The sequence below is a fragment of the Saimiri boliviensis genome, chromosome 13, assembly GCF_048565385.1.
Source record: "Saimiri boliviensis isolate mSaiBol1 chromosome 13, mSaiBol1.pri, whole genome shotgun sequence".
Lineage (NCBI taxonomy): Eukaryota > Metazoa > Chordata > Mammalia > Primates > Cebidae > Saimiri > Saimiri boliviensis.
The window spans coordinates 21,382,856-21,410,302 of record NC_133461.1 but is presented as its reverse complement, the minus strand read 5'-3'; the positions used below and the strand labels follow the sequence as shown (position 1 = coordinate 21,410,302).

Sequence of the window (27,447 nt, the reverse complement as noted above, 5' to 3'; positions counted from 1 at the left end):
AGAAAGCAACTTTCTCTTACATTTTCTTAAAGAATTATAGAGAAAGAAACACCAAAAATATTTCAAAGCATACTTGAAAATCATATTAGTATTGATATTCCAAAAATTGCTTTGAAGTAGAAAATATTGTTCTTTTTTAGAAAGAAAGAGAAAAGGGCATCCAAACCTAATTCAATAAAAATGATGGTGCTCACTAAACAAGCACATCCATTTTCCTTTTAAATGGATTTTGGGTTGAAACATAAAACCTCAAACCACCATTAGAAAAACAACGTGAAAAATCTGCTTTAATCTAGCCCAATGAAATTATACACAAAGAAACCAATACGATTTCATGATTTCCCTGAGATCGCCAATATTGATCGAGGGAAGGCGGAGGGATGGAGGGAGAGAGGGAGGAGGGAGTGAGAAAGGAGGGAGAAAGGAAGGAAGCAAGGCAGCGAGAAAAAGCAACTCACCTTTCTGCTCCCAGGCTCATGGAAATATAATTCCCAGGAGCAGATTTATCTCAGTGTCCTGGCAAATGAGTTTATAATTTAAAAAAATTATTTAAATGGCAATTTATATACCTAGGTTTCTGTATGAAGGAAGCGTCAGCTTAGGGTAGCTGACCGCGCTCCTTGAGCCTGAAGTCTTCGTAGCAGTGGAGGCTACCTTAGCACTGGGCATATCAGACCCACTACTTCCTAGTTCTGCTTCTCTCCTGCTGTATTTCAGTCCCTGTGCACTCATGGACCAAGAGCAGGTTGCACTCTTGTGAACTTCTGTTCAACTCAGTGTTATATTTCAAACATTAACTGATTAAAATCATTCCAAGTGTCCAGCTGCCATAGATAAGGTAGGGAGTGTGAAAAGAGACGGTAGGATAGAGACAGCAGGGGTGAGGAGGAGAGGCAAAACAGAGAAACCAAAACCTGAGTTATTTTACCTGTCTCCTGTTGTGACACTAAAGATGTGAGCAACCTCTTTGCCAGAAAAGTCTGTCTGGCAAACCAGGGGATCTGTCGCTTTCTTACTCAGGCTTTGACAACACAGAGAAGATGCTATTTGAAAGAATAATTGGCAGCGTATTGGCCAGAGCTCAATAAAGTTGATCTATGAATAACGTCACTGTACATTTATGTGACAGGGTGGGGGTGGGGGTGTTCCTCTGAAGCTGGGAGAGGAGGGCGGCAGAAAAGGTCATTGAAAGACTAAGAACTGTTTTCCAAATGAATTAAACCTTCCTTTAGCACCAAGAAGGGACATACAGTATTCTGGGCTGTGCCCTTGTTTTCTTATCAAGTTTTCTCTAACAGCTGGAAGTGGTTGAAGGGGGCTGTCTTAAGGAGACCCCCTGCTCTTCTTTTGACAGCTGATCAAAAGAAAATAGGTCACGCTTCTCAAACTTATGTCCACCCTGTCCTTAATTACTGTCTCTTTAAACAAAGGCAACATCTGCGCAACCTCAGCTAGCTTGAATCTTCGGAGGCAAACAGAGCGCAACCTGCTTTGGAAGAATCTGTTACTTTTAAGACTTTATGCTGGGGATTGGCCTCTATGGCTGTCTTCAACCACCCCTCCACCCCTACTCGGGCTACAGAAATCTCCAACTCCTCTGTTCCCCAGTTCCACTCCCACCTCCGGACCTGGGGTTGCCAAACAACGGAAATTCTAGGAAGACCTAGGTGCACTTTTTAAAGCCTCGGCTTACGGAGCTTTTGCGGGCCGGCCAGGGCGCTAGTCTTTTCAGAAACAAGGTTTGAATAAGAAGATGTCAGCATGGGCTCGTTGCCTTCTGCCCACCGCGGTTCCTCTCCCGGGATTCGAGAGAAGCATGTGTGTGTGTGTGTGTGTAGCGTGTGTTAGGAGTAAGATAGATCCGCGGGTGTGCTTACTCTCTGCCTCCAGGAGAAGTTTGCTCACTAGGAACACCAGCGACCTTCCTCACCCCTACCCCACCGATTCTACACTCTCCCCCTTCTTCCAAGTCGCTGATGGAGAAGCACTTGGTCACCTTGAAACGGCAGCTCGCAGAATTCTAGTTTTGTTTTGCAATCTATCAGGGCCTTTCGGAAGCCTCATAACTGAGATGTATGGGCTCGCCGGGTAATTAAATGATGTTATTGTGTTAACTTTGCATGCATTTCGGCGGCCCACGCCACTCGTGGGCCGCCGACCGGCCGCAGCTCGCTGGCGGCGAGGGCGCTACGGTAGCTCTGGCCGCAAAGATTATGCACGCCTCTGCCTCGGGAATTTACCGTGCATTAGAATACATTAGCGCCTGCATTTTAAAAGGCTAAAACTACTGGCTCTCAGCTAGGGACTCTCTCGGGAAGTGGCTTGCTAGCGACGAGTGTTTGTCTACACCGGCACACAGCGGAGTCTTTTGCTCCCGGCTTACTCGCCTCCAGGAAAGCTTTGGCGTGAGGCGAAGGCGATTGAAGCAATGCCCCTTCCCCCGGATCGCAGCTGCCCAGGGGGCACGCAGCGCAGCTTCTTTCACCGAATCTCGCTCGCTAACTCGCTAGCACTCCAGCCTTCCTCTCCCCAGCGCCCCCCCCTTCTCCTCCCTCCCTCTCCTTGACGTTTGATTCCAGTAGCAAAGGAGGAAAAAAGGCACCGAGCCGTCAGCCAAACGTGAAACGCGCGGCCCCGCCCCCTCCACAGCCATTGGTAAATGCCCATAGAAGGCCCGCCCTCCGAGGCAGCCGTGGCCTCGGAGTGGCTGTGAGTTGCGCCCGTCGGGCGAGGCCCCGCCCCAGGTCCGGGAGGGTAGGTTGGCTGCCCCCGCGAGCGGCAGAGCCCTTCTGGACAGCTCCCGCTCACCCAAACAGAAGACGTCGGCGCCGGAGCGGGCTCGGACATGGCGAGGCAGCGCGCCGGCCCGAGCGGCGGGGCCCGGTGATCCCTCCCTCCCTCCCCGTCCCCTCCCCTCTCTCGCACGCACGCCCCGTCCGCCCCCACCCCGCCCCCACCACGGGCGAGCCCGCCCGCAGCCCGGGGCGCACAGCCGCACGCGCGCTCCCCTCCACGCACTCCCGCACTCCCGCGCCTGCCCCCGCTCCCGCGGCCGAGCCCCGCCACGCGCGCCTTGCCCGCCCGCCGGCCGCCCCCGCCGCCCCCGCCGCCCCCGCCGCCCCCGGGCCCCGATGGACTGAATGAAGGCTGCCTACACCGCCTATCGATGCCTCACCAAAGACCTAGAAGGCTGCGCCATGAACCCGGAGCTGACAATGGAAAGTCTGGGCACTTTGCACGGGCCGGCCGGCGGCGGCAGTGGCGGGGGCGGCGGCGGGGGCGGCGGGGGCGGCGGCGGGGGCCCGGGCCATGAGCAGGAGCTGCTGGCCAGCCCCAGCCCCCACCACGCGGGCCGCGGCGCCGCCGGCTCGCTGCGGGGCCCTCCGCCACCGCCAACGGCGCACCAGGAGCTGGGCACGGCGGCAGCGGCGGCGGCGGCGGCGTCGCGCTCGGCCATGGTCACCAGTATGGCCTCGATCCTGGACGGCGGCGACTACCGGCCCGAGCTTTCCATCCCGCTGCACCACGCCATGAGCATGTCGTGCGACTCGTCCCCGCCTGGCATGGGCATGAGCAACACCTACACCACGCTGACGCCGCTCCAGCCGCTGCCACCCATCTCCACCGTGTCTGACAAGTTCCACCACCCGCACCCGCACCACCATCCGCACCACCACCACCACCACCACCACCAGCGCCTGTCCGGCAACGTCAGCGGCAGCTTCACCCTCATGCGCGACGAGCGCGGGCTTCCGGCCATGAACAACCTCTACAGCCCCTACAAGGAGATGCCCGGCATGAGCCAGAGCCTGTCCCCGCTGGCCGCGACGCCGCTGGGCAATGGGTTAGGCGGCCTCCACAACGCGCAGCAGAGTCTACCCAACTACGGTCCGCCGGGCCACGACAAAATGCTCAGTCCCAACTTCGACGCGCACCACACTGCCATGCTGACCCGCGGTGAGCAACACCTGTCCCGCGGCCTGGGCACACCGCCTGCGGCCATGATGTCGCACCTCAACGGCCTGCACCACCCGGGCCACACTCAGTCCCATGGCCCGGTGCTGGCGCCCAGTCGCGAGCGGCCACCCTCGTCTTCATCGGGCTCGCAGGTGGCTACGTCGGGCCAGCTGGAGGAGATCAACACCAAAGAGGTGGCCCAGCGCATCACCGCGGAGCTGAAGCGCTACAGCATCCCGCAGGCGATCTTCGCGCAGAGGGTGCTGTGCCGGTCTCAGGGGACTCTCTCCGACCTGCTCCGGAATCCAAAACCGTGGAGTAAACTCAAATCTGGCAGGGAGACCTTCCGCAGGATGTGGAAGTGGCTGCAGGAGCCTGAGTTCCAGCGCATGTCCGCCTTACGCCTGGCAGGTAAGGCCGGGGCTAGCCAGGGGCCGGGCTGCGGGGTAGAGGGCTCTGGGTGCTTGTAGCCCAGGGCTGCGCGCCGAGTCACTTCTCTTGATTCTTTCCTTCTCTTTCTCACACACTTCCTCTTTCTTCTCCTTTTAATTTCTTCTTCCGTTTCCTCTTTCTCTTCTGCTCTTCCTCTACTTTCCCTTCTTTTTGTTTTTTCTTCCTTACTCTCTTCTTGTCCCTGAGCTTTCATTGATCGATACCCGCCCCCCCGTTCATTCGCCCTCCTCTCAATGTGCCAATCTTTGCCCTCTTTCCCATCTTCCCGGGTACTGGGAGGCGGGATGGGGGTGTGCGGTTTCCTCTAGGAGCCCTGTCTTTCCAAGACTCACGGAAACCGGGACCTGCCCTTATTCAAACCCCTGTGCTCTTCAAGTCTTTTTTAGGCAACACATTTCAATTTTCTGGCTGCCTAGACTCCCTGTGCAGAGGCAGTTGAGAGGCTTTGCTCTGCAGAGGGAAAACAGCACTCTACTCTCCCACCCACCATATAGGCAAACTTATTTGGTCATTCGCCCGAAGGCACAGCCTTGCCCGCGCGGGAAACCGGCGGCCGGGTTACAACAGCGCTCCCGGAGCCGGTCTCTGGCCTTGGCGTTGGCGCTGGGACTTTCTGACGGGCTTGACCGGCTCGGGCCCACTCCAGTGTCGCTACCTACGGCGAGGGCAGGGTGTAAGGTTGAGACGGTCCTATTCACCAATTTGGGTGGACGTGGGAGAAAAGACTGAGGTGGAAAGCACTTTGCCTTGCTCACTGGCCGCCCTTGCCCCGCAGCGTTTGCTGGGATTTGGCAGAATTTGCCCGGGCTCCTGGAGATCCTGGGCACTTGCGGAAAGAGGTACTGAGAAATTAAAAATTCAGATTAGTTAATGCATCCTGGCCGCGGGCTGCAGGCTTCACCTTTGCATTAAGCGGGCGCTGATTGTGCGCATACTGGCGGCCTCGGGGAGGGCTGGCGGCCCGCGGGAGGGGACCAGTAGAGGCGCGGGTTACATTGTTCTGAAGCCGGCTCGGCTCTTTGTGCCTCCTCTAGCGGCGGAGCCGCGAGGTACAGCCCTCTATTGTTCTAGAAGCTAAGAAACCTTCTCTGTGGGCGGCGGGTGAGTGAGCTACAGGGAAAGATGCAGTAGTTACCGCGACTGGCACGCAGTTGCGCGCTTTAATGCGCACGGACCCCGCGCAGTGTGCAGGGTGACTGCGCTGCCCCTAGAAGCCAGCCACAGACCCAGAGGGGAAAAATGTCCAGGCCCCCCACTGGGAAGGACACGCTATACCCTACTACATGCCGGGGTGAGCGGCTTCTTGTGGACTGGGTGGAGCGGGGTATCTTTTAGGATCGGCGGGCTATCTAGGGAAACCATTCGTGGTGGTGATTGTTTGCATAGCGCGGATCTTGGGATGCGCGTAGTTCCGAGCTGGCCACGCACAGCTCGCTTCCGGAGCTGCGAGCTCAGGTTTCCACCCCTGATACCCCGGGCTTTCCTCGCACTGCTCAGCCTGGCTTGTGGGGTGCACTCGACTGACTCCGGACAGGACTAGGGAATGTGACTGGCAGCAGGTTCGCCCCGGCTTGGGGAGGAGACGTTTCCTCTCTGACAGCATCTTCCTTTGCCAACTGCTGGTGGATTCCGATTCCCAGTCCGTAATCACCCCGCAGTGTTAATCTAAGAAGGTAAAGAAAACCAGCTTTTCCTGAAAAGAGCCTCCCCCAAATGGGTAGACTCCAGATATTTTGAGTGCATTTAGAAATCTATACAATCTTTCTCCTTTAGTTTATTCTTCATCCTCTCCTACAGTTTTCTTTGATTTGCTGTTGGTTCCGGGCAAGAGAAAGCAACGAGTAGAGAGTAATAATAATAGCAGTGAGAAATAAACTGGAGGCTTACTGTTAGTTCTTAACATTGTAGTACCCCTTTGTCCCAGATCCTCCCAAATGTCCTAGACCCTCTCCACTGGGTTTTAGCACCCGCCAGCTTCTTGGGCACCGGGAACCAGAAGGAATTTGGCAGCTGGTCTTGGGGGTACAGTTAAAGGCAGGATGACAGCTATTCTACTCCTGCTCATCTCAGAGCGCTGCCGCCCCCTCATGCCTGTCGCGCAAAGAACACAGCCTTTTAAAAACACTTGCCTTATGCCCATATATATCTGAAAGTGATGTGCAAAGTAATACTTCGCCTATTAGCGAGTTTCAGCTTTTACAATGACGCCAAGCATTGCTGAGATGAGAACGTGTGGCATCCCCGGGGGTCTTCAGCCCCACCCACGCCCAGAGTGCAAGTTCCCAGGGGCAGATCCGGAAGAGCACTGCCCACTCCGCTAGATTTTCTGCAGAGGAGAGCTGAGGCCGCCTTCGTGGGAGACACAATGCCTCCTCCAGAGAGTGGGAAAGGCCTGCTGAGGACCCCGCTTTGCTCGAGCATTCAAATGCGTGTCTGTTTTATTACCTCGGGTTGAAAAGGGACAAGAGCTTTAGCCTTTTTATCTGGCCATTTTATCAGCAACTACAAGTGTGTTGAGTGGTTATTATTACATAGGAGGCTTTTCAGTTTGAGGTCAGCAGATCAGTCTCTTCAGACACTGACGCAGAAGCTGAGACTGGTAAGTAGGTATTATGTGCTCGGAGCGCTAGGGGACAGGAGCAAATGGAGAAGAAAAGCGGAGGCTTTCTCCGCCCGGAGTATCGATCGGAATCCCCTGCCGGGACGCCTGAAGGGGGGGTCCCTCACCTCATCGTCGGCCCCCGGAGGTTTAACAAGCCCAGCCGCTCTGCAGGCGGCTCTGCTGGACTCCCAGATTTGTGCCGTTCCAACTCCCGCCCCCCCCCCCCCACTACTTCTCTCTCTTTCTCTCTCTCTTTCTCTCTCTCCCTCCCTCCCTCCTCATAGATTATAGGTTCCCTTTCTCTTTCATTTTGGCCCCGCCCCCGGTCCTGCCAAAGAGCCGAGCAGACCGGTCCTGCCAAAGAGCCGAGCAGACCGGGGTTTAGGGGGCTGAGAATGAAGAGGTCTGATTTGGCCAGCGTCGGCAAAGCTCACCCTTAGGTAAGGTACTGCCCGTCGCAACAGAGGTGGGTCCTTCCTCCCCAACCTGCCGGTGTAGCCACAGCCAAGGGTGGCACTTGAAAGGGAAAGGGAGAAAACTTCAGAGAAACTCAGATTGCCCCAACGTTAGATTTCAGAGGACTTGACTCCAAATGCACGGATTCATTTGGAAAGGGCCGCTAGGCGGCAAGTGGTTGCAACCCTGTCCGGTCGGGCCTCCGCGGAGGTTCCCCAAGACCAACCCTCGCAGGGCGGTTTTTATCAACCTGACAGGAGGTGGCCAGGACAAATTCCCGCGGGTTCGAGCGCACACTCTCCGCCGTTGGGCCCTAGAGACCTCTAAACCAAGCACAAACACAAGCAAGAAGGGAATGAGAGAACCCAAGCTAGAACTTGAACAGGGATCCCACGGAGGAAAAACGAGGCCTCCGTGGGAGGCGTGGTTTCTTCCAATGCCCAAAAATCGAATGGAGCGCCCAGCTGGATTCCCTGCGGAGGTTTCCGCCTCTAGTGAGCCAGGATCCCCCAGCGGCCTGCCCACCCCCACCCCCCGCCCCGGAGGTCCGTAGTCCGACACGCGGCCCACTCCTGGCAGCAAGCCTCCAGCGGCTAGTCTGAAGCCAGTTCTGTTCGGGCGGCCGAGGGCTCTTAGCCAACCCACCATGATGTCGCCTGGGCCACCTGAAGCCGCAGTGACAGGACACAGCCCTGGCAGTACGCAGCGGCTCCTGCTAGGGGCACCACATGCGTACTTGTCTCCCGCTGCGCCGGGACGTTCTTGGGTGACACAGGCCGCTGGGCACTTCCTAAGCCGAGGAGAGCGGAACCCCTTCGCACAGTCTATCGCCCACCCTACCCCCAACCTCCCACCTCCTCTCTAGCTGCTCGGGCTCTGGGTTCAGCCCACCTCTCCTGGCGGTTTAATTAGAGATCCGAGCTGGAGAAGCTGAACGCAACCCGCGCCAGTACAGAACAGACGATGATATGTTCGCTTGCTGGCTGCCTGGATGAATAATTGAAAAGTTCGCCTCAGTCTCTGCTTCATCAAGTCCCGGGTGCCGGGAGAACACCTTCCCAACACGCAGCAGGCTGGGTGGGAGCGGCAGAGGAGGCGGGACCCGAGGGAGGAGAGTGAACCCGAGCAGGAGTTGCAGCCCAGGCAGCCAGGCGCCCTCCGCGCAAGAGGCTGGGCATTTATTTTTATTCCAGGCTTTCCACTGTGTGGTTATGTCACTTTCTCAAACAAATGTGTATATGGAGGGAGATCGATGCTGATAATGTTTAGAAGATTAAAAGAGCATTAATGCTGGCAACAATAACGTAAACGTGTGGACCCAGATTTCATTGATCTGGAACTTGATCCGGCGCGTTTCCAGTAAGCCCAACGGCGCACTCTTCCCAGAAGAGCGCTCACCAGCGCCCCGGCCCCACGAGCTTTCCAGCCGTGCCCTTCGCCAGCTTCTCCCGTCTGACCGCAGCTCCTCCCCCGCGTGCCCCCAGCCACTTCCCTGAGGTTTTCTCCTCTCGCGGGGCTCCTCGCCCTCTCCTCCTGTCCTTGCACGCACACACTGCTACTTGTACTTTCTGCGGTCCCTCTGGGTGGCTGGGTCCGCTTAGCCAATTCGCAGACCGGTGCCTAGCTCTCCTGTGCTTGGCCATTGCCATTGAACCCTCGTGACTAAGCCCAAGTTTGAAAATGACGTGGCTAAAGCTGCCTGCTAACGACAGAGCTTAATTAGCTGCAGATCCCCTCCCATCCTCATCGGTTCTCGTGCTAAAAAGTCTCACGCACAGAGTTTTTACGCAGATGCATTTGTTGGATAGTTAAACGTGGTCCTAGTAACAAAATCGTGAGCTTCATCCCTCCGAATAGCAGGCTCTGCGCTGGGCTGGTCGGGTCTACCAGGGAGAAGAATCTTGTGTCCTACCTTGGCTGGGACAGGAAAAAGTTAAGAGAAGCAGAGTGGGGAAGCCCTGCTCCACCCCTTCCCACCCTCTGGACCTCCTCAGCAGAGGCCTGGGTCACGGGCCCCATCGCGTGCAAAAGAAAGAACTCTCAAGCTCTTCCTTCTGCTTGTGGGGGACACCACCACACCCTGCCAACCACTTCCCTGGCCAAATGATGGCTTGTTTTTCCAGAAGGACCACTAAGGTGAATTTTACGTAAAAAATAAAAGGAGCAGGTATCGAAGTGGGGGTGGGATGAGAACTAATTGTTCTGGTTTTTTTTTTTTTTTTTTTTTTTTTTAATTATTAATCCCTCCTATCGTGGAAGGCTGAGCTTTTCCAAGAGGGGCTCTCAGTCTGGAGGGAAAGCAGTGTTTTCCTTCCTTCTCCAAGAACGGGAATTAATAAGAGGAAGGAAAGGAGCGATGGGAAAGCAAATCGTGCATTGTTCTGCCTTGAGTGGAGGAAGAGGGTAGGCTGGTATTTCCTCCTCATCTTCCCATCAGTGTTCTTCCTTAAAGAAGGGAGCTTTGGGATGCCACCTTGGTTCCTAGTCAGAAAGTGCCCTACTGGCCCCTTTCAAACTACAGTGAGATAGTTGGGTAATCAGAGATGTAAAGTGATGAGGGTAGGTGGTTTCCCTTTGGTATGGCAGACAACTGGCTCCCTACCCACAGTCCTCACTTGAAAGACTCCTAGGCTCTGGGAGGGATGAGTGGGCCTTTAGAAGGTGGAATCATAGACTCTCTCCCATTCCCATCTTAGAATTCCAAGATTGGGCAGGATTCCTGGTGAATGGTGAGGGCCAGGCAAAGGATAAACTAATTATCCAGATTCTCTGTGTCCCTACAAGGCACCAGCAGCTGCTTCACTCTCCTCTTGAGCCGGGTCTACCTTGAGGCAACAGCACCCTGGTCCAGTTTTACCATCCCAAGTGCCAGACTTCAGCCCTGTGTGAAGGAGAGCCAGCCTCTCCTACTGTCTTCAAACCAAGGCTTCAGTTTAGGGTTACCCCTTGATGTGGGAGAGAGCCTCCCCACCAGGTTTTCTGGCCTTTAGACACCCTCTTCTTTTAAAGGAAGACCAGAGGAACAGGACTGAAAAACTCTCAGGAAGAAAGTCCTAGGCTCCACACTCTATGGCTAGTGGCTGGAGTTAGCAGAAACTGTCTTCATAAAAGTGAAGGGTGGAGGAGGATCCCTGGAGGAAGGAAAACCTCAAGGGAGAAGCAGAGAGATTTAGTTTCTGGGCTCTTGCCAAAGGAAGGGAAATTAGGAGGGAATAAATAGAAATAATTGCCTGGATAAAGGGCTCTGGGGAGGAGGGTGAAGTTGGAGGCACCCTGGGCCTTAAACTTCATCTAGACTCCCTGGGCTGTGTCACTTGCAACCCTTTTAGGAACTTTTGTTTTTCCTGACTTGGGAAAAGTTACTTCCTCCAGGGAGATAACTCTTTTTGGAGGGGAGAGTCTATGATGAAGAAGCCCTTGGGTGATTTATGCTGTCAGGTACAGAGCTTGGTCAGATTAACTCACCCTGTGGGGCCTTGTCATCCCATCTTATCACCCAAGCTTTTTCCCTAACCAACCTCAATGCCTTTGGGGAAAAGGCTTTTTGATTTCCCAGTCTCATTCAAGGCAATAACTGAAAATGTGCACAGGTTTTTGTAGGGGCAGGTGGGGAAGAGGCAGGGAAGTGGACTGGGTGACCCAGGCGCATCTCATGCCTGACACGGTGCAGATGGGCGAGACTTGCAGGCTGTGGACTGTGCAGATAGATAGCCTTACTTCGGGGACAGGATTCCTAGAAGCTGTGGACATTTATTATGAAAAACTGTCCCACACATATTGTCCCAGAGGGCAGGGAGGCTCTGCATTCCACTTTGGTGCCTCTTTCACCATTTGAAGATCCATTTCTCTTCTGGGGAAAGCAGACTTTGTTTGGGTTGGAAGCACACCTCCAATGTAATTTAATCAGCATTGGACTTTGGCTCTTGTAATCAAATATACATATACTTTCTCCCTCAGGAAGAAAAATAATTTCTCTGTAGCTGGTATTGACTTGAAGTCATGTAATCTCTGGAAAGCATCACATTTTTAAAGGAGAAGGTAAAATTAAGGGGAAAAGAACCCACAGTGTTAGTGGTTTGCCTTGTTGTTACTAAGAAGAGCCAGTTACCACTTAAGAAAGGGCAGAAGAAGCATTCCTAGAGCACAAATAGATATTTGTAGATATTTCATTTACAGTTTTCTCTGTGCAGCTAGCCTCGGAGATCACTATGGATAGGAAACTAGGTTGACTGACTTACCAAATTCGAGAATGTGGGCTTTATTGCTTATGTTGCATTGACATCCTTGAAGGAGCCTGTTTGATGGCTCATTTTTCTGCCCTGTTTGGAGAGACCACAGGCAGCAGCAATTCCTTCAGTTCCAGCATGATCTGGGTGGGTAGCATGCCCCTCCTTTTAAAGGTGATTGGCAGCCATTGTCAGCTTGCTCCCCACTCCACCCCAGGGCCCTTGAGCAGGAAGCTCTGCCCTAGCGTGTCCCTGTGGAGCAAGCTTGGAGTCCCCACCCCCCCAGGATGAGGTTCTGGGCTTTGCCCAAGTTGAGTCTGTTAGGGAATCTGTTGTAAACACAGATCCATTGATTTGCATTTGTCAGAGAGTAAAGTTAAACCAGTGAAAAGAGAAGCCCTTACCCTTTTATGCAGGGCCAGGGAAACCTTTCATATTGATCCTATTGATCCAACCTTTCCCTTTAAGGAAACCACATAGTTAAAGACCCTCGTTCAATAGATTTACCCTTCGTGCTTGTGATATTCCTTTAAGTGTTCTCATCTAGGATAGCTGGGCATTAAGCTCACACTCCAAACCAAACAAAAATGAAAAGGCGGGGGTGGGAAGAGAGGGGGTAAAGAGGCAGAATTGTGGGAAGTGAAAGTAAATCAAACTGAAATGTATAATGATCCATTTGGGGATGTTTTTCTCATTCTTCTAAAATGACATGCAGGGATAAAGACAAAATAGAGGCATTTGGCATCTTTTTTTTTTTTTTTTTTTTTTTTTTTTTACCAAAGAAAGTCTGTTTCTATTCCTAGAGTAAAAATGTCTCAGGAACGTCATTTTCTACTGAAAAATTATTTCCAAACCACTAGTTTGATTCATTTAAACTAGTTCACTTAAAAGCAGTGATGTTTCCACAATTATTTTGGTTCATTTGTAGCAAATCAGAAAAAGAATTGTCCCCAGAAATGCAATATTTTGGACTGTGTATATGAGCATAAACACCAAAGTCACTTAAAAAGAGAGAGGGTTTGGAGTTCTGTGTTCTGCTGAAGTGGGAAACGGGGTAGAACTTTTGTTGTGGAACAGAGTGGATGGGATAGGAATTGCCAGGTATTGCTCGGTATCCCTCTTGCTCACAGGTATGAAAATGAAAGTCTCCTTTGCCTCCAGAACCATCGGCACGACCCATTTCATGTCTTCCCTGATCCTTTTTTTTTTTTTTTTTTTTTTGCTCTCTAAATAACATCCATTTCTGATTTTTTTTCAACATGGTACATGAGCTATTCCTAATTGGCTATCTCTTGGGTTGTTTTTGGACTTTCGTGTTTGTTTTATGTGATTGAAAAATATTAATGATTCCGTAGGTGAGCTAATGTATTTATCTGCTGAGCAAGTTCAAAGGGCAGAGTTCAGCTATGGTTCAGGTTAATTGAACAGGAAGCAGTGGGCTCTCCAGGGTGTGTTGAACAAGGGATCAGTTCCTTAAAACATCACACTCAGCAAACACACAATTTCACTGTCTTCATCCTAGAGTCTGATGTAAGAGGCTCAGATCAACTTGGATCACTTGTTTAAAAAACCAAAGCAAAGCATAGTAACTGCAGCAAAACCCTGGAGTCCCCCTCCGGGAAGAAGAGTTTTCTCATTGGCTAATTGCTTTATTGGTAGCACTGACCTGCAGAGCAGCTGCAGGGGCCTGGATGAAGGCTTAGGCCTCAGAATAATGTGCTCCATTAGAACAGGGCAAAGCATTTTTTGTTTACTCAATTGGAGCTCCCTGCAAAGTGCCATTAACCCTGGCCCAACTGCTTGTGTGCTGCAAAAGCCAAAGGTCACACCAGTCAGTCTGTAGGCTCAGCAGCTCTGCCCTGGAAGGAAGGGTGGGGGCGCACCCTGCTGGCACTGCCCTCCCAGGGGCTTGAGCCAGCCCTCTGGGCCCTTTCCAGGGTTTTGACTAAAGCAAGCAGTTGCACAACTTGTTTACATTTTCCCACTGCTGAATCATGTTTTGATGATTAAACAGTTTTGATCTGAGCACCATCAATCACACAAAAAACATGCCCCCACTGCCCCCTATTTTCTATTTATGTTCCCTTCATTACTGTGCATTACAGTAAACAGAATTGTGCAAACAGTGCTTTTAGCAGGACTATAGTTCGGGTAAGTGCTTGGATCAGGAGGAAGACAGACTTCCAAACTTGGCTGAGGGGCTGTTTGGCAGAAGGAAGGTTTGAAGTGGAACGGGGAGCAGTCAGGGATTCCGCTGCCGGCAGGTGAACTAGAGTGCCACCTGCCGGGAGTCTGCTAACTGCACTAAGCCCTGCACCTCCCACAAGGTCCAAGCCCCTTCCTTCATTTTGTTCCTAATATCTGTGTTCCCATTCCCCACACTCCAGATCACTACCCATACAAACGTTATCTTCCTAGGAATAGCTTAAAGGGCTTTTTTCCTGGTCCTTTGAAACGCTAACCTCTGCCTCTTCTAATTCATTGCCAAGAAGAAATCAACAGTTCTGCTGTCATATGTGAGGTGATTTGCCCATCCTGCACATTGAGACAATAGTCTCCTGCTTAGTTAGACTGTGCTTGGGGGAGGAGAAGCAAAAAAATCAAAAAATAGCTGTGGGAGGGAAAGGGAATGGTTATGTGTGGAAGAAAAATGGCTCAGTTGATTGTGCCAGTGAGGGCTGTGCCAACCGTAAGGTGCTCTGCAAAGGTAAAGTATTGTACAAAGGAGAGAGGATGAGAGAGAATTAGCATCTACAGGGAGGACATGGAGAAAGAAATATGCCAAATCAGCAAACTCCACGAGGGCTTTGTGAAATCCCCTGGAAGAGAAAAAGTAAACCAGCCGTTTTGCAATTGCAAAGAAGTGAGCCAGTGAGCTAAACTTGAAGCTAGCCTGTGGAGCTGGCTGCAGCTCTGTTGAGGGGGCAGCTGTTTCCAGACTTGCTTCACATGGACCCCTTCCTGGAGTCCCTGGTAGCAGGGCGCTTGTGGGTGGGTTGCTGCCTCCGGGCCCGGCACGGGCTTCAGCACCACGAACAGCGCCATGGAGGACCGCTGTGTGAGCGAGTCTCCACCTCAGCCTACACAAAGGAGATGGACCCTCTGCTGGGGTTAAATCCAGGCAAGAGGTTGACCAGTGACTCCAGCTCTGCAGGACTCAGCGCCCCAGTGCAGGGCCTCATATTTTCCTCTGGAGCCCTATGGCTTTTCGGTTCTCTGTGTGAGATCAGCGATAATAAAGGGAAGAGGAGGCGGTGTCTGGGTGAGAAGACAAAAGATGCTGAAAGACTTTCCTTCTAAAGAGGAAGAGCATTACCTCCGCTGTGGGGAGGGGGGTTGAACTATTTTTCTCCATGTTGCTGTCTTCTGCAGGCATGATTGCCACACTTAACAGGATATTTTAGATTTAGGATTTCCTTTCAAGCAGTACTGTCTGCCTGCCCCACACCCCACCCCCAGGTATACACAAATGTATGCTTTCGTTTCCCCAGTTGCATGCTTCTGATTTTGGAAAGCATGACTTTCATTACATTGAACACTTTTCTCATATTATATCAGCAGTAATGTCACAGGGAGAGCCAAACTGTGGAGCATCACCACCTTCAATAAATCTAGAAACTGGACTTGATTTCTTGAGAGCCTGGTGATGAGGCGCTTTTTAAGAAAAGCATTGCCCCTGTTCTGCCCCTGACACCCTACAAAGGGCCAGAGATGTTGAGTGACTTCCTCCAAGCAATCATATGGCACTAGCCAGGGTGAGAGCTGAGAGCTGACAGTAGGCACTGACTCCTGACTCTGGCCTTTTTCAATCAGTTGCTCTGCTTTATTTCTGTTTTTATTCCAGAGAAAAGAGACAGGTGGGTCCTTTTGGTCAATGATTGAGCATAACTCATATTTCTTTGGGTTTTGAGTAAAATGGCCCTTGACTTCCCAAAGCTAATTCAAATGTAAAATTTTTGCTTTATTTCAAAGAACTTTAGTTCAGACCTAATTTATTGCTAAAGTGTTCTCAGGATGGTAGAGCATTGGAACAGAGAAGTACCTCTCCTTTAAGAGTCAATGGTATGATTAGTGAGATTTTTTTTCCCTGTGACAATTTAAGATCCAAGTGGGTCTTGTGTAGAAGGAGGGAAAATCCAGCCTAAAACAAAATAAACCTGGTAGAACATTCAAATTTGATGTTGAAAAAAAAATTCTGTGTGTCCAAATACCCCAAATTTTGTTCTAAAAATGAGCAGGAACAGGTCTAAAAATGGATGTTAAACACATGTGGTAAGCAGTCGCTAAAGAAGCTTCTTACAGCTGTGTAATCTTTAAATTTGCAGACATACCCTTCTCAAGAGTGGTTGGGTGATACTATCAAAACCTTTTCCAGTAAAACACGGATTTGGCAACAGTAAGTGTAGCCTTTTTGGCCTACTTTATATGCATCACTGCATCTTATTAAAATGAGACATTACATTCTATAAGGACTTGTACTGAATGCATTTCCTTTGTAGTGAATCCAGTATACTCTTAAAAAGATATTTTGACGGAACTGTCACATAAACGAGACCTTTTCTATTATTGTTTTGACTCCAAATACTGAAAAATGTGTGGAGTAAGATAATTTGATGGTCTTCTGAATTAGTGTCACAGATCCCCAAATCTAAAAGATGTAGGGGAACAATTCTTCTTGGATGCAGTTGCCTCCTAATGTATACTAGAGTTCATTTCAGTTCATGTTCAGGGGACAAGAGTGAATTTTTTATTCACTTTGAATAACTAACCCTTCTCGTGCTTTCTTTCATTCTTCTGAAGAGGAAGAGATGGACTTCCTGTTGAAGACCAAATCCTTCTCAGGATCCCATTCTTCCTATACATATAAATGTCCCTGCCTTTGTGCAGTCTTCTCTGTCCTCCTAAATTGGGATTTCCTTCCTCCCTTTGCATTTAGAACATAGATAGGTATCACGTGCTGACATGTCAGTGTCAGCCCATTAGACTAAGATCCAGAAGAGTTGGATACAGCATACAGGAGATAGCCAATAAATATCTGTGAATAAGTTAACAAATATATTTCTTTTATATGACACTATTTCTACCCTTTGTATTTCCCCAAATTATGTAGACAGCATCTGAAAAAGAATCATCAGCCCCTGTACATCATTTAAGAGAATTTCACAATGCCAAGTTCTCATCAATGTCATTTTCCTCCCAAATTACAATGTTATAACCATGTATTAATTCTAAAGGGAATCTCAAAGTAGGGTTGAGTCTTATCCAGATCTTCAGATTATCACTAGTGGAGCAAGAGATGTGAAATGATCATTGCTAGATGCTAGACTAAGGACGCATTTTGCCAGTTGGCTCTAGTACCCCCAAGGTAACCCACCCCAGTCAGGAAGTTCTCCTCACTGTTCTGCTCAGATGTTGACCTCACTGTCCTGTTCATGTCTTTGCACATGCTGTTCCTTCTACCTGGAATTTCTTATCTCATCTATCCCTCTCCAGGTCCTATTATTCCCAGTTACCTCCAATCCTCCTTCTCCAAAGTCTTCCCAGCTAACTTTGGCCCATTCCTTTATCTTTCTTTCTGAACTTGATTTGCAATTATTGCAAAGGACAGAATAGCCTGTTGGCTCTGGTCTTACACTGCTCTCTAGTTTTTTCTATGTCTTCCTTTCTTCCCCATGGCTCAGGAGGGGAGATGGCATATCTTCGGGTTTCCCATGGCTGCTGATTCATGGCTGAAACCATACCAGGCATTCTTTTTTGAGTAAGTCATCTGGTGACCTCCTACCTATCTTTATAGAAGACCCTAATTTCAGTCACTCAGTGGCAGAATAGATTGGGTATGTTTACTTATATCAGTCATTCTTTTCTAGCTTCTTCTCTTTAAAAAAGAGGTATTCTTTTCTTATTTTATTTTATTTTATTTTATTTTATTTTATTTTATTTTATTTTTTTGAGCCAGAGCCTCACTTTGTCACCAAGGCTGTAGTGCAGTGCTGTGATCTCAGCTTACTGCAATGTCCATCTCCAGGGTTCAATTGATTATCCTGCCTCAGCTCCCCAATTAGCTGAGATTACAGGCACCGGCCACTATGCCTGGCTAATTTTTTTTAATTTTTAATAGAAACGGGGTTTTACCATGTTGGCCAGGCTGGTCTCAAACTCCTGACCTCAAGTGATCCATATACCTTGGTCTCCCAAAGCGCTGGGATTACAGTTGTGAGCCACTGCGCCCAATCTAAAAAGAGGTATTCTTTTCTATAAATGTTTTGGTCATTGATAGAAATATTGGCTTACATAACTTAAAATGGATTTCTATGTTAATCTGAAATGAGTCATAAGCTTAATATAGAGAAAACAGGGCTCATGGTATCTTGGTTAATAACAAAAGTTGTTCTGCTTCATACAAAATAGAAAATTTTACCCACCTCAGAGCAGTTGTGCCAGCAATCATATACGCAGATCAGAGGGACTACTTTTATTTTGTCATTTTAATTATCAGCAAACTAAACTTGCATTTAAATGGCCATCACTTGAGATAGTACAAGTGCTTAGATTGTTAATAACTTAAAGTTACCTGTAAAGAAAAAAGCCAGAGGTTAATATTTTTATGTTTATTCTCTTCCTTAGATGAATATATTGCTGCCTACACTGTACTGAACTAAGTAGTTAAGAGTGAGAACACATGAACTACCCTTGTCGTCTTTGATTTTACTGTACATTTAAGATTTGAATGGATAAATCCTCACTTACCTTTACAATATCCCTATGGAATTGAGTGAGAACAGAGTTTATTATTATCTCAACTTTAGTAGGAAACTGAAACTAACATCATTTCTTTGCTATACATCTTACATGTAAACTATATATTGCCTTATGATATTTCATCTTTTTTACAGTTATGTTTTCACATCCATATCACATGAGTAACAAATTTGAAGACAAAGCATTCATGAACAGAATTTAGCGTTAAAATGAAAACATTCCAGACTTATTTTCTGTTGCCTCTAATTGAATGCATTGTTATGCTGCATGATAACTAGGTAGGCAGTTGACATGAGTGACTGTCATTTTTGTGCCTTGCATAGCCAAACCAAGTTTCCTCTGACATTGACGCAGAGACAGGCAGGGTTGGGCTGAGCAGGATGCAGCTCTGAGACTTCCCTGAAGGGCCTTAGACTCACAATAAGGGAGTCAGAGGCCACTCTGTTGTCTGACTAGGGCACCATAGCCTAGATATGGCTGGCACCAAAAGCTATATACTTCCTTCTTCAGCCTCCTTTTCTGCCCTCGTCCTAAAGGAAACAGGTGGGCCCAGAAGGAATCTATATTGCTAGCCCCACTCCCTAACCACTTCTCCATCTAGAGCCTTATATTCAGGCTTGCATAGGCAGATTCTGGAAAGTCCATTAAAAAGGCAGGGTGTGATGTAAATAGGTGATTGGGTTGAGGGGAAAGGGAGGAAAATTCACAGCAGAGATAAGTGGACTTTTCTAAGTGAGTAAGCTACACCAACTCAAGAATCCAAGTATTCCACCCCCGGAAAGCAAGAGGTGAAAGCAAGTTGGTTCCATTGGTGAAAGCAAGTCACTTGGCTGAGCCCAGAAACAGGGTGGAAGGGCTCCACAAAGTTACATGGCAGGAAGCATCGGCACAGAAAAGGTAAGGTTGAGAAATTGGAGGGTTTTTTGTTTTGCTTTGTTTTGTTTTTTTGCATTCTACCTCATGCCACATATTTTCGCTCATTTATTATTGGAAGATACCACTGCTGCGGTGATATACGGACATCAGGATGTCTAATAGTGTAGGAGTAATTTTGGCAACAGAAGATAAGTGTGGAGGTATTTCACATTCACAAGTAACAAACCTATGCCCACCTTGACAGGAACCATGCCTCTTTATACTGTGACTGTTTGTGACATTCTTGATCTTCTCAGCTAGATCATAGCAAGCAGGGACCATGACCTTTGTTCTGCTGCATCTTCCCTTTACCCCACCACAGTGACTAACACATAGTTTGCACTTAGTAAATATGCAAGGCTAAATGATCCCCAGCATCCCACTGCTCTAGTGTCCCAGTAGGAGATCCCCTCAAGCCCCACCACGTGATTGCATAAAGCTCAACCTACATCTCATCTCATCTCATCTCATCTCATCTTATCTTATCAAGACAGAGTCTTGCTCTGTTACCCAGGCTGGAATGCAGTAGTGCCATCTTGGCTCATTGCAACCTTCATCTCTCAGGTTCAAGCAATTCTCTGCCTCAGCCTCCCAAGTAGCTGGGATTACAGGTGCCCACCACTACTCCCAGCTCATTTTTGTATTTTTATTAGAGATGGGGTTTTGCCATGTTGGCCAGACTGGTCTTGCACTCTTGACCTTAGGTGATCCATCCACCTCGGCCTCCCAAAGTGCTGGGATTACAGGCATGAGCCACCACACCTAGCCTCAACCTGTATTTTAAAATAAGGTTTCACTTTAAACTTTTAAATTTTGTTCCACTACAATAATTATCATATTCCAGAGGAGCAAAGGTCCAAGTCTGTTGTCTACAGAAGTTGAGGCCTCCAATTCAGATCTCAATTATTCTGTGTCAAGGAAATCTAAACAAGGTGAACACTGCTTAGTGTTTACCAATGAGTATAGAAGCACGTTGCAAGTGATATCAAAAAGATCAAAAGATTTGCTCATTTGTGACTTTAACAATGTCTAAGTTTTTTTTAACCTTAGATTCTACATCTGGAGCATGCTTTTTGTTTTTAATCATAAGAAATATTAAAAAATACTTGAAAAATTTGTCTTGATTCTTAATGTGGGTGTTAAGGGATGTCATTCATTAGTGAGTTTGCCCCAGATCATGTGATTATTGCATCCTCCCTCTTCCCTGCTTGTCCTCCAATGATCTGGTGCACAGAGGGCTACTTCAGCTGATTTATATGGATCTCAGTTGCTGTAATTTGTGCATACTTAACTCAGAGAGGTGATCAAATTGATTTCCAAGCCCCAATTCTTAAGACATTGTACTCACATAGATATCTTAGCTGCTCTGACTATTTTGTCTGAAAAGGAAAACATTTTAAGCCTTTGGAAGCAATTTTGATGGACATTTCATTGTGTTCTATATTACCCACATAATTAAATTTCCTTCACATTGAAGTCTGTTTAAAATTAAAGTGAGAAATATTTTTGAGTTCCATTGGGCAGATAACTTTGTTTAGCTAGATTTGTCCTGCATACATATGAAACGGCATCCTGTGAATCGATACTCAGTGCTCACAGTTCCCCTGAATGTGAAGAAATGGCACCCTTAGTAGGCAGTTGTAGTCTCCTGTAATTCATAATGAGCTGTCCCTAGTTATTGAATGTATTTACCCTATAATTCCAGAAAGTCCTTGTGTTTTTGTGCTTGTGGTTTGGCAGGCCGATTTATTCAGATGCTGAGCACTGTGAACTACATTCATAACTTCTTTCATGCATTAGCTGGAATCATAGGACTCTTATTTACAGACTCACAGTCCAGCTCAAGGTGGCTAGCTTTCTTTGGGGCATACTGAAGTCTTATTTGCATGGCCAAAGGGGTAGAATTCCAACTTGGGTTTGAAAGCAAATAGGGTAAATTGTCAGAAGATGTATTCCCATGTGCGTCTTTGGAAACAAGACATAGGAACAATTCACCCACTCTGCTACTGAGGACAGAAGAACAAGCCCTCCTCATCTTTTATCCTGCCTCTCCTTGAGACAGCTATTCCATTAAATTCTATGGTAAGGGAACCTATGGTGTTCAAGCTGTAATTGAAGAACTGGCATTCCATAAATGCTGCTTTAATATTTTTTTAAAAAAAATTGTTCCAAAGAACCGCTTTTTGTTGCATTGTTAATTAGCCTTTGAACATTTTTGAATTCATTAAAACCTTCAAGGTCTGCCAAGGTCTTTAAGGTCTCTTGTTTATGGCTTTGCGTCAAATAACAGTAGGTACATCGTAAGGTTATCGTGAGCCTTAAGTAAGTTAATGCATATAGATGCTTACAACAACTGGTAAATGGTAAATACTTGCTAAAGTAGCTGCTATTATTATTGATTGATTAATTTTTTATAACTTCTCCATACATCAGCAGGAAATTTTGCCTAAGTCGCCAACATTCTCATAGCTTTCATATATTAAGAATATTGCTTGGCATTGTCGATGACAGCATGAGTCCAGCAGACCCGGTTTGCATCTGACCCACCATTTACTAGCTCTGTGATGTCAGGTAGGGGTCTAATCTTGAAGAGCCTCAGTTTCCTCCTCTTTGGGAGGAGGACAAGGTAGGTCCTGACATTATCTGGTTAGTGTATGGATTAAATGAGATGCCATAAGGGTATATGGCACCTGGTACCTTCTCCTATCTCCTCAGCTCTACAGTTACACATGGGCACATCTGTACTTTAACATAATTTTTGTGTCATTTTCTCAGGTGAGATTTAGGATGAGCAAGATTCCCAGACTCTATGCTCATCACTGGGCATGCTCTTTGCAAAGTGGCCAACGATGCAGCCGGACTCTACTCCCCAACCCCAGTGTCCTTTCAAGACTCCCTTAATAATTATGGACATTTTGCTGGGCTCATGCTTAGAACCCAGAAGTTGACTGTGCACACAGTAGCTTCTGACTGAATCCCTACAGGTTTACATTGGAATAGAATCCATTTTGCAAGTCTGGTATGTATTGAGCAGACATTCTATATTTGATGGAAGTTCACATATAAAAATTGCAGCTGAGCCAACAAGGCTCAATTCATCTGTCTCTGTAATGATCACATGTTTGAGGGGTCTTATCAAAAAGTTATTTTTATAGACACACAGGTTGTCATGAGATTAAATGTGCTAAGGAGAATGACTTCCTCTTTACCCTCTTTTCTGTGTTTGATATGTCTGGGCCCTGCTTCTTTACCTTGTTCCTCAAATCTCTTTACTTAGATTCTGACTTAACTGCCTGGAGAGCTCCTGTTTTGGTTCACACCATCATCTTATTCCCAAATGAGGATCCTTAACAAGAAAAGAGAAAAGAAAGAAAATCTATAGTCATCCCGATGTTGCTTTTTCTGAAGTAGCAACTTTATTTGATAATATTTTGAAGCTGTAAGCCACTGAATTCTCAACATACAAGTTTATTTAAACAGTCTCTACTATCCTTTCCTGACCCCAAATTACTTTCAAGCATTAATTGTCCTAGTGGTTTCATGGCCACATTATTTCATATTCATTAGTGTTTTCATGAAAAATTATAACACTAATTAGAGTGGCTTCCAGTTAATTCACTTGGTGATTCATTACTCTCTCCTTCTTGGTGTTCTGCATGTGGTCATCCTGGAGAAAGCATCCAAGGGTAATTGCAGCTCTGTTCCGTGAGTGATTGCCTAATGCCATTAGTTCTGATCCACAGGAGCATCTCGAGCAGCTCTGAAGGGATCTAGTTACAGCTGCACCCTCATCCTGCCCTTTGGATGCAGGGAGAAAGGGAAGCCTGCAGTGAGGACTGGTCTTCTAGAGGGGGTCTAGGGAAGCAGAGGGGAGGGTCGTCTTAAAGAAAAGAAAGTAGGAACAGGGGAGGGAGTTCAGGGATTTGAACATCACTTTAACATCTTCTGGAACCTGGGGTAAGGACAGAATAGAGTAAAATCTTCCCTGAGAACTTACACATAGAGTAATGAAGGTGGAGTCTCTTCAGTTTCATCAGACGTGTGGCCAGACACTGAGCTGGACTTTGGAAACCTGGTTCCCTCTCAGAGCTCTGACATCCAGTTCTTCCAATTGAAAGTCTCTATTTGACCTCATTCCCATTAGGATGGCTGCTGTCCAAACAAAATGAAAACAAAAACTGACAAATGTTTGTGAGGATGTGGAGAAATTGGAACCTTGTGTGCTGTTGGTGGGACTGTAAGATGGTGTAGCCACTACAGAAATAGTATGGCAGTTCCTCAGAAATTTTAAAGCGTGAATTACCGCATGACCCGGAAATACTTTTTCTGAGTATATATTTCAAAAGAACTGAAAGCAGGGTCTCAAAGAGATACTCACACACCCATGTTCACTGCAGTGTTATTCACAGAAGCCAAAAGGTGAAAGCAACCCAACAGTTCATCAGCAGATGAATGGATAAACAAAATATGGAGTTTTTATACAGTGGAATATTATTTAGCCTTAAAAAGGAAGGAAAATCTGACACATACTACAATGTGAATGAGTCTTCAGGATACTATGCTAAGTAAAATAAGCCAATAACCAAAAGACAAATACTGTATAATTCCACTTACATGCAGTATCTAGAATTGTCAAACTCATAGAAACAGAAAGTACAATGGTGCTCGCCAGGTGCCTGAGAGAGAGAAATGGAGAGTTATTTAATGGGTATAGAGTTTTAGTTCTGCAAAATATAAAAGTTCTGGAGATTGTACAACAATGTGAATATACTTAAAACTATGGAGCTATAACCTTAAATGTAATGAAGACGGTACATTTTGTTATGTGTATTTTACCACAATTTCAAAGAAAGATTATTTATTTATATTGCTTGCTCAATTTAAAAAAAAATTAAAAATAGAAAAAAAGCTGAGTGCAGTGACATGTACCTGCAATCCCAGCTACTGGGGAAGCTGAGGTAGGAGGATTGCTTGAGCCTGAGTTCTGGACTATAGTACACCATGCCCATCAATTGTCCACACTAAGTTCAGCATCAATATGGTGACTTCCCGGGAGTGGGATACCACCAGGTTGGTGAAGGATAAAACAGCCTATACTGGAAACAGAGCAGTTCAAAACTCTTATATTGTTTAGTAGTGGAATACTGCCTTGAATAGCGACTGTACTCTAGCCTGAGCAACAGAGCAAGACCCCATCTCTTAAAAACATTTTTTATACTCTTGTGAAGGGTGTATGATACCTTTTTGTACTACTATCATGACTTTTCTGTAAGTCCAGACTAATTTCAAAACAAATTAAAAAACACTCCCAGTTTGTGATGCTTGTAAAAACAAACAAACAAACAAAAAAACATTTTTTATAAAGGTTCTGCCATATTAATGTTTTGCTTTTGTTAAAATTATTTTTAATTATTTAAGCAATGCACGAAAACATTCTACTTATAAAAATCAAAACATTAATGATCAGAATGAAGTCCTCTTTGCTCATCTCCTTTAATATCAGTCTTCTTCATTACTTCCCAGCTGTAACCACTCTTCTGGCTACAAAGAGTGGGTCTGCCAATCTAGGTACTTCCAATCCATTTATTTACCAGCATATATACTCAAATATATTATATATAAATAGATAGGTAGAAAGACAGATAGATAGATATCATAGTTTGTGCATTGTTTTCACATAAGTGGCATCACACTGTATGCATCATTCCAAAACTCCCTTCTTTCATTCCATAGTATGCCTACCCAGCTTCTGCATATAATTGAGGTTCTCCCAACCCAAATTTGTTGGGGAGTATCCCATGGCATGGCTATTTTCATTTATTTAGCCATTTCTGTATTGATGGACAATTAGGCTGTTTATCGTTTTTGGTTGTTTGCCTTATTTGCGAAGCAATGATGAGTGAACATCCTTGTACATTCCTCCCTGTGTACCTGTGGGAGTGCTTCCTAGGGTAAACACTGAGAAGCAAAGTGAGAGGTCATAGAGATGCACATACTGTAATTTTGATAGACACTACCAAACTGTCCTCCAAATTGGCTCCCCATCAGCAATGGAGGAGAGAGCTCCTATTTCCCCTACACTTGCCAAAAGTTAATATATTAGACACTTTACTTTTTTGGCATCATTGCTGGATTTAAAAATAGCATTTTGTGATTGCTTTATTTTGTTATATTTTTGTGATTTCTAGTGAGCCTTGATATATGCATATACTTGCTGGTCATATATCTATTTCCTTTACTGAGAATGTCTTGTTCATATCCTTTTGGGGGGGGTTGTTTTTTATATATTCTGGATGCACATCTTTTGTTTTATAAATTGCAAATATGGTCTCAGTTCTCCAGTTAAAAGGCATAAAGTGATTGAATGGATAAAGAAACAAGACCCATCTATATGTTCCCGTCAGGAAACCCACTTCACCCATGAAGACACACATTGACTGAAAGTGAAGGAGTAGAAAAAAATATTTCATGCAATTGAAAACCAAAGAAGAGTAGGAGTAGCTATACTTATATCAGGTGAAATAGACTACAAATCAAAGACTGTAAACAAAGACAAAGAGGGTCACTACATAATGAGAAAAGGGTCAATAGAACAAGAGGATATGACAATTATAAATATCTATACACCCAACGCTAGAGCTCCCAGGTATATAAAGCAAACATTAATCTAAAGGGAGGGATAAACTATAATATATTGAAAATATTTTCTCCCATGGTATTATTTTGAAACTTAATAAGCCTCCTTTTAACTTTGACATGTCAAATTAATATTTTTGTTGTTGCTGCTGTTTTACTTTATGTGTTTTGCTTCTTGGGTCATTTTTATTTATTTTATTTATGTATTTTTTAGAGACAGGATCTCACTCTGTTGCCTAGGCTGAGGTGCAGTGGCCCAATCATAGCTCACTGCAACCTTGAAATCTTGGGCTCAAGCAATCCTCCTACTAAAGCCTCCCAAGGAGCTAGGACTATAGGTGCCTACCACCACATCCAACTAATTTTACTATTTTTTAAAATGGAGATGGAGTCTCGCTGTGTTACCCAGGCTTGTCTCAAACTCCTCAGCTCAAGCAATCCTTCTGCCTCAGCCTGTGTGCTGGGATTATAGGCGTGAGCCACATACCTGGCCTTGGGTCATTTTTAAACATTTGAATCTCTGTTATTTAATTTGTCTGAAGTTTCTTTTTGTAAATTATGTGAAATTGGAATCTATTTTTTTTAAAATGCAAATGGATAGCCAACTAATCCAACAGTTTCTGAATAATTCATCTCTTCTCACTATTTTGAGATGCAATACTTTCTTTATATTCTATTCCCTTATATACTTGGGTCAGTTTCTGCACTCCATTTTGTTCTATGGATCTATTAATTCCTGTGTCAACGTAGTACTATTTAAATTACTTTCACTTTATGATATATCTTGAGCTCTGATAGAACATATTTTCTGTCTTCATCTTCTGTTTCTACATCTTCTTAGCCTTCCTTGTATTTTCAATTTTCCATAGAAATTATAGAATTAGCTTGAGTTTATATATTATTTTGATCTTCTCAATTATACATAGAGCACAGAGTTCTATTTATTCTAATCTTTTTTTTTTTTTTTTTTTTTTTGAGACGGGGTCTCACTGTGTTGCTCAGGCCTGAGGGCAGTACCACAATCACAGCTCACCATATCTTTGACCTCCCTAGCTCAGGTGATCCTCCTGCCTCAGCCTCCTGAGTAACTGGGACTACAGGAATACACACCACGCCAGGCTAATTTTTTGTATTTTTTGTAGAGACAGGTTCTCACTATGTTGCCCGGGCTGGTCTCAAATGCCTGAGCTTAAGTGATCCTCCCACCTCAGCCTCCCTGGTATCACAGGCATGAGCCACCACACCTGGATCCCAAGTATTTATTTACATCCTCAGCAAGGAAAAATAAGTTTTAATTTTGGCCTTTTTATTTTTTGGTTAGAGTTATTTCTGGTTACTTGTTACTATTGTGAAGATTTTTTCTGCTGCATTTTGGTTTTGTAGTTCTTGACACTCAAGTATCCTAACTACTACAGTTTTGCGTTGCTGTTTTTTTTTTAACTT

The 27,447-nt window shown here is 46.3% G+C and overlaps 1 protein-coding gene across 2 annotated transcripts in view; it reads left to right on the top strand.

Moving 5' to 3' along the window:
* The first annotated feature begins 2,780 nt into the window (after window positions 1-2,780).
* ONECUT2 (one cut homeobox 2) overlaps window positions 2,781-27,447 on the top strand; it is a 46,996-nt gene continuing 22,329 nt past the window's right edge. The window contains exon 1 of one of the 2 annotated variants that reach the window (XM_003945144.4): window positions 2,781-4,368. In XM_003945144.4, the coding sequence (XP_003945193.3) occupies window positions 3,141-4,368 (1,228 nt within the window). In that variant the 5' untranslated portion in view covers window positions 2,781-3,140. The remainder of the gene's footprint in view (window positions 4,369-27,447) is intronic. The other variant, XR_012513089.1, reaches the window with a different exon arrangement.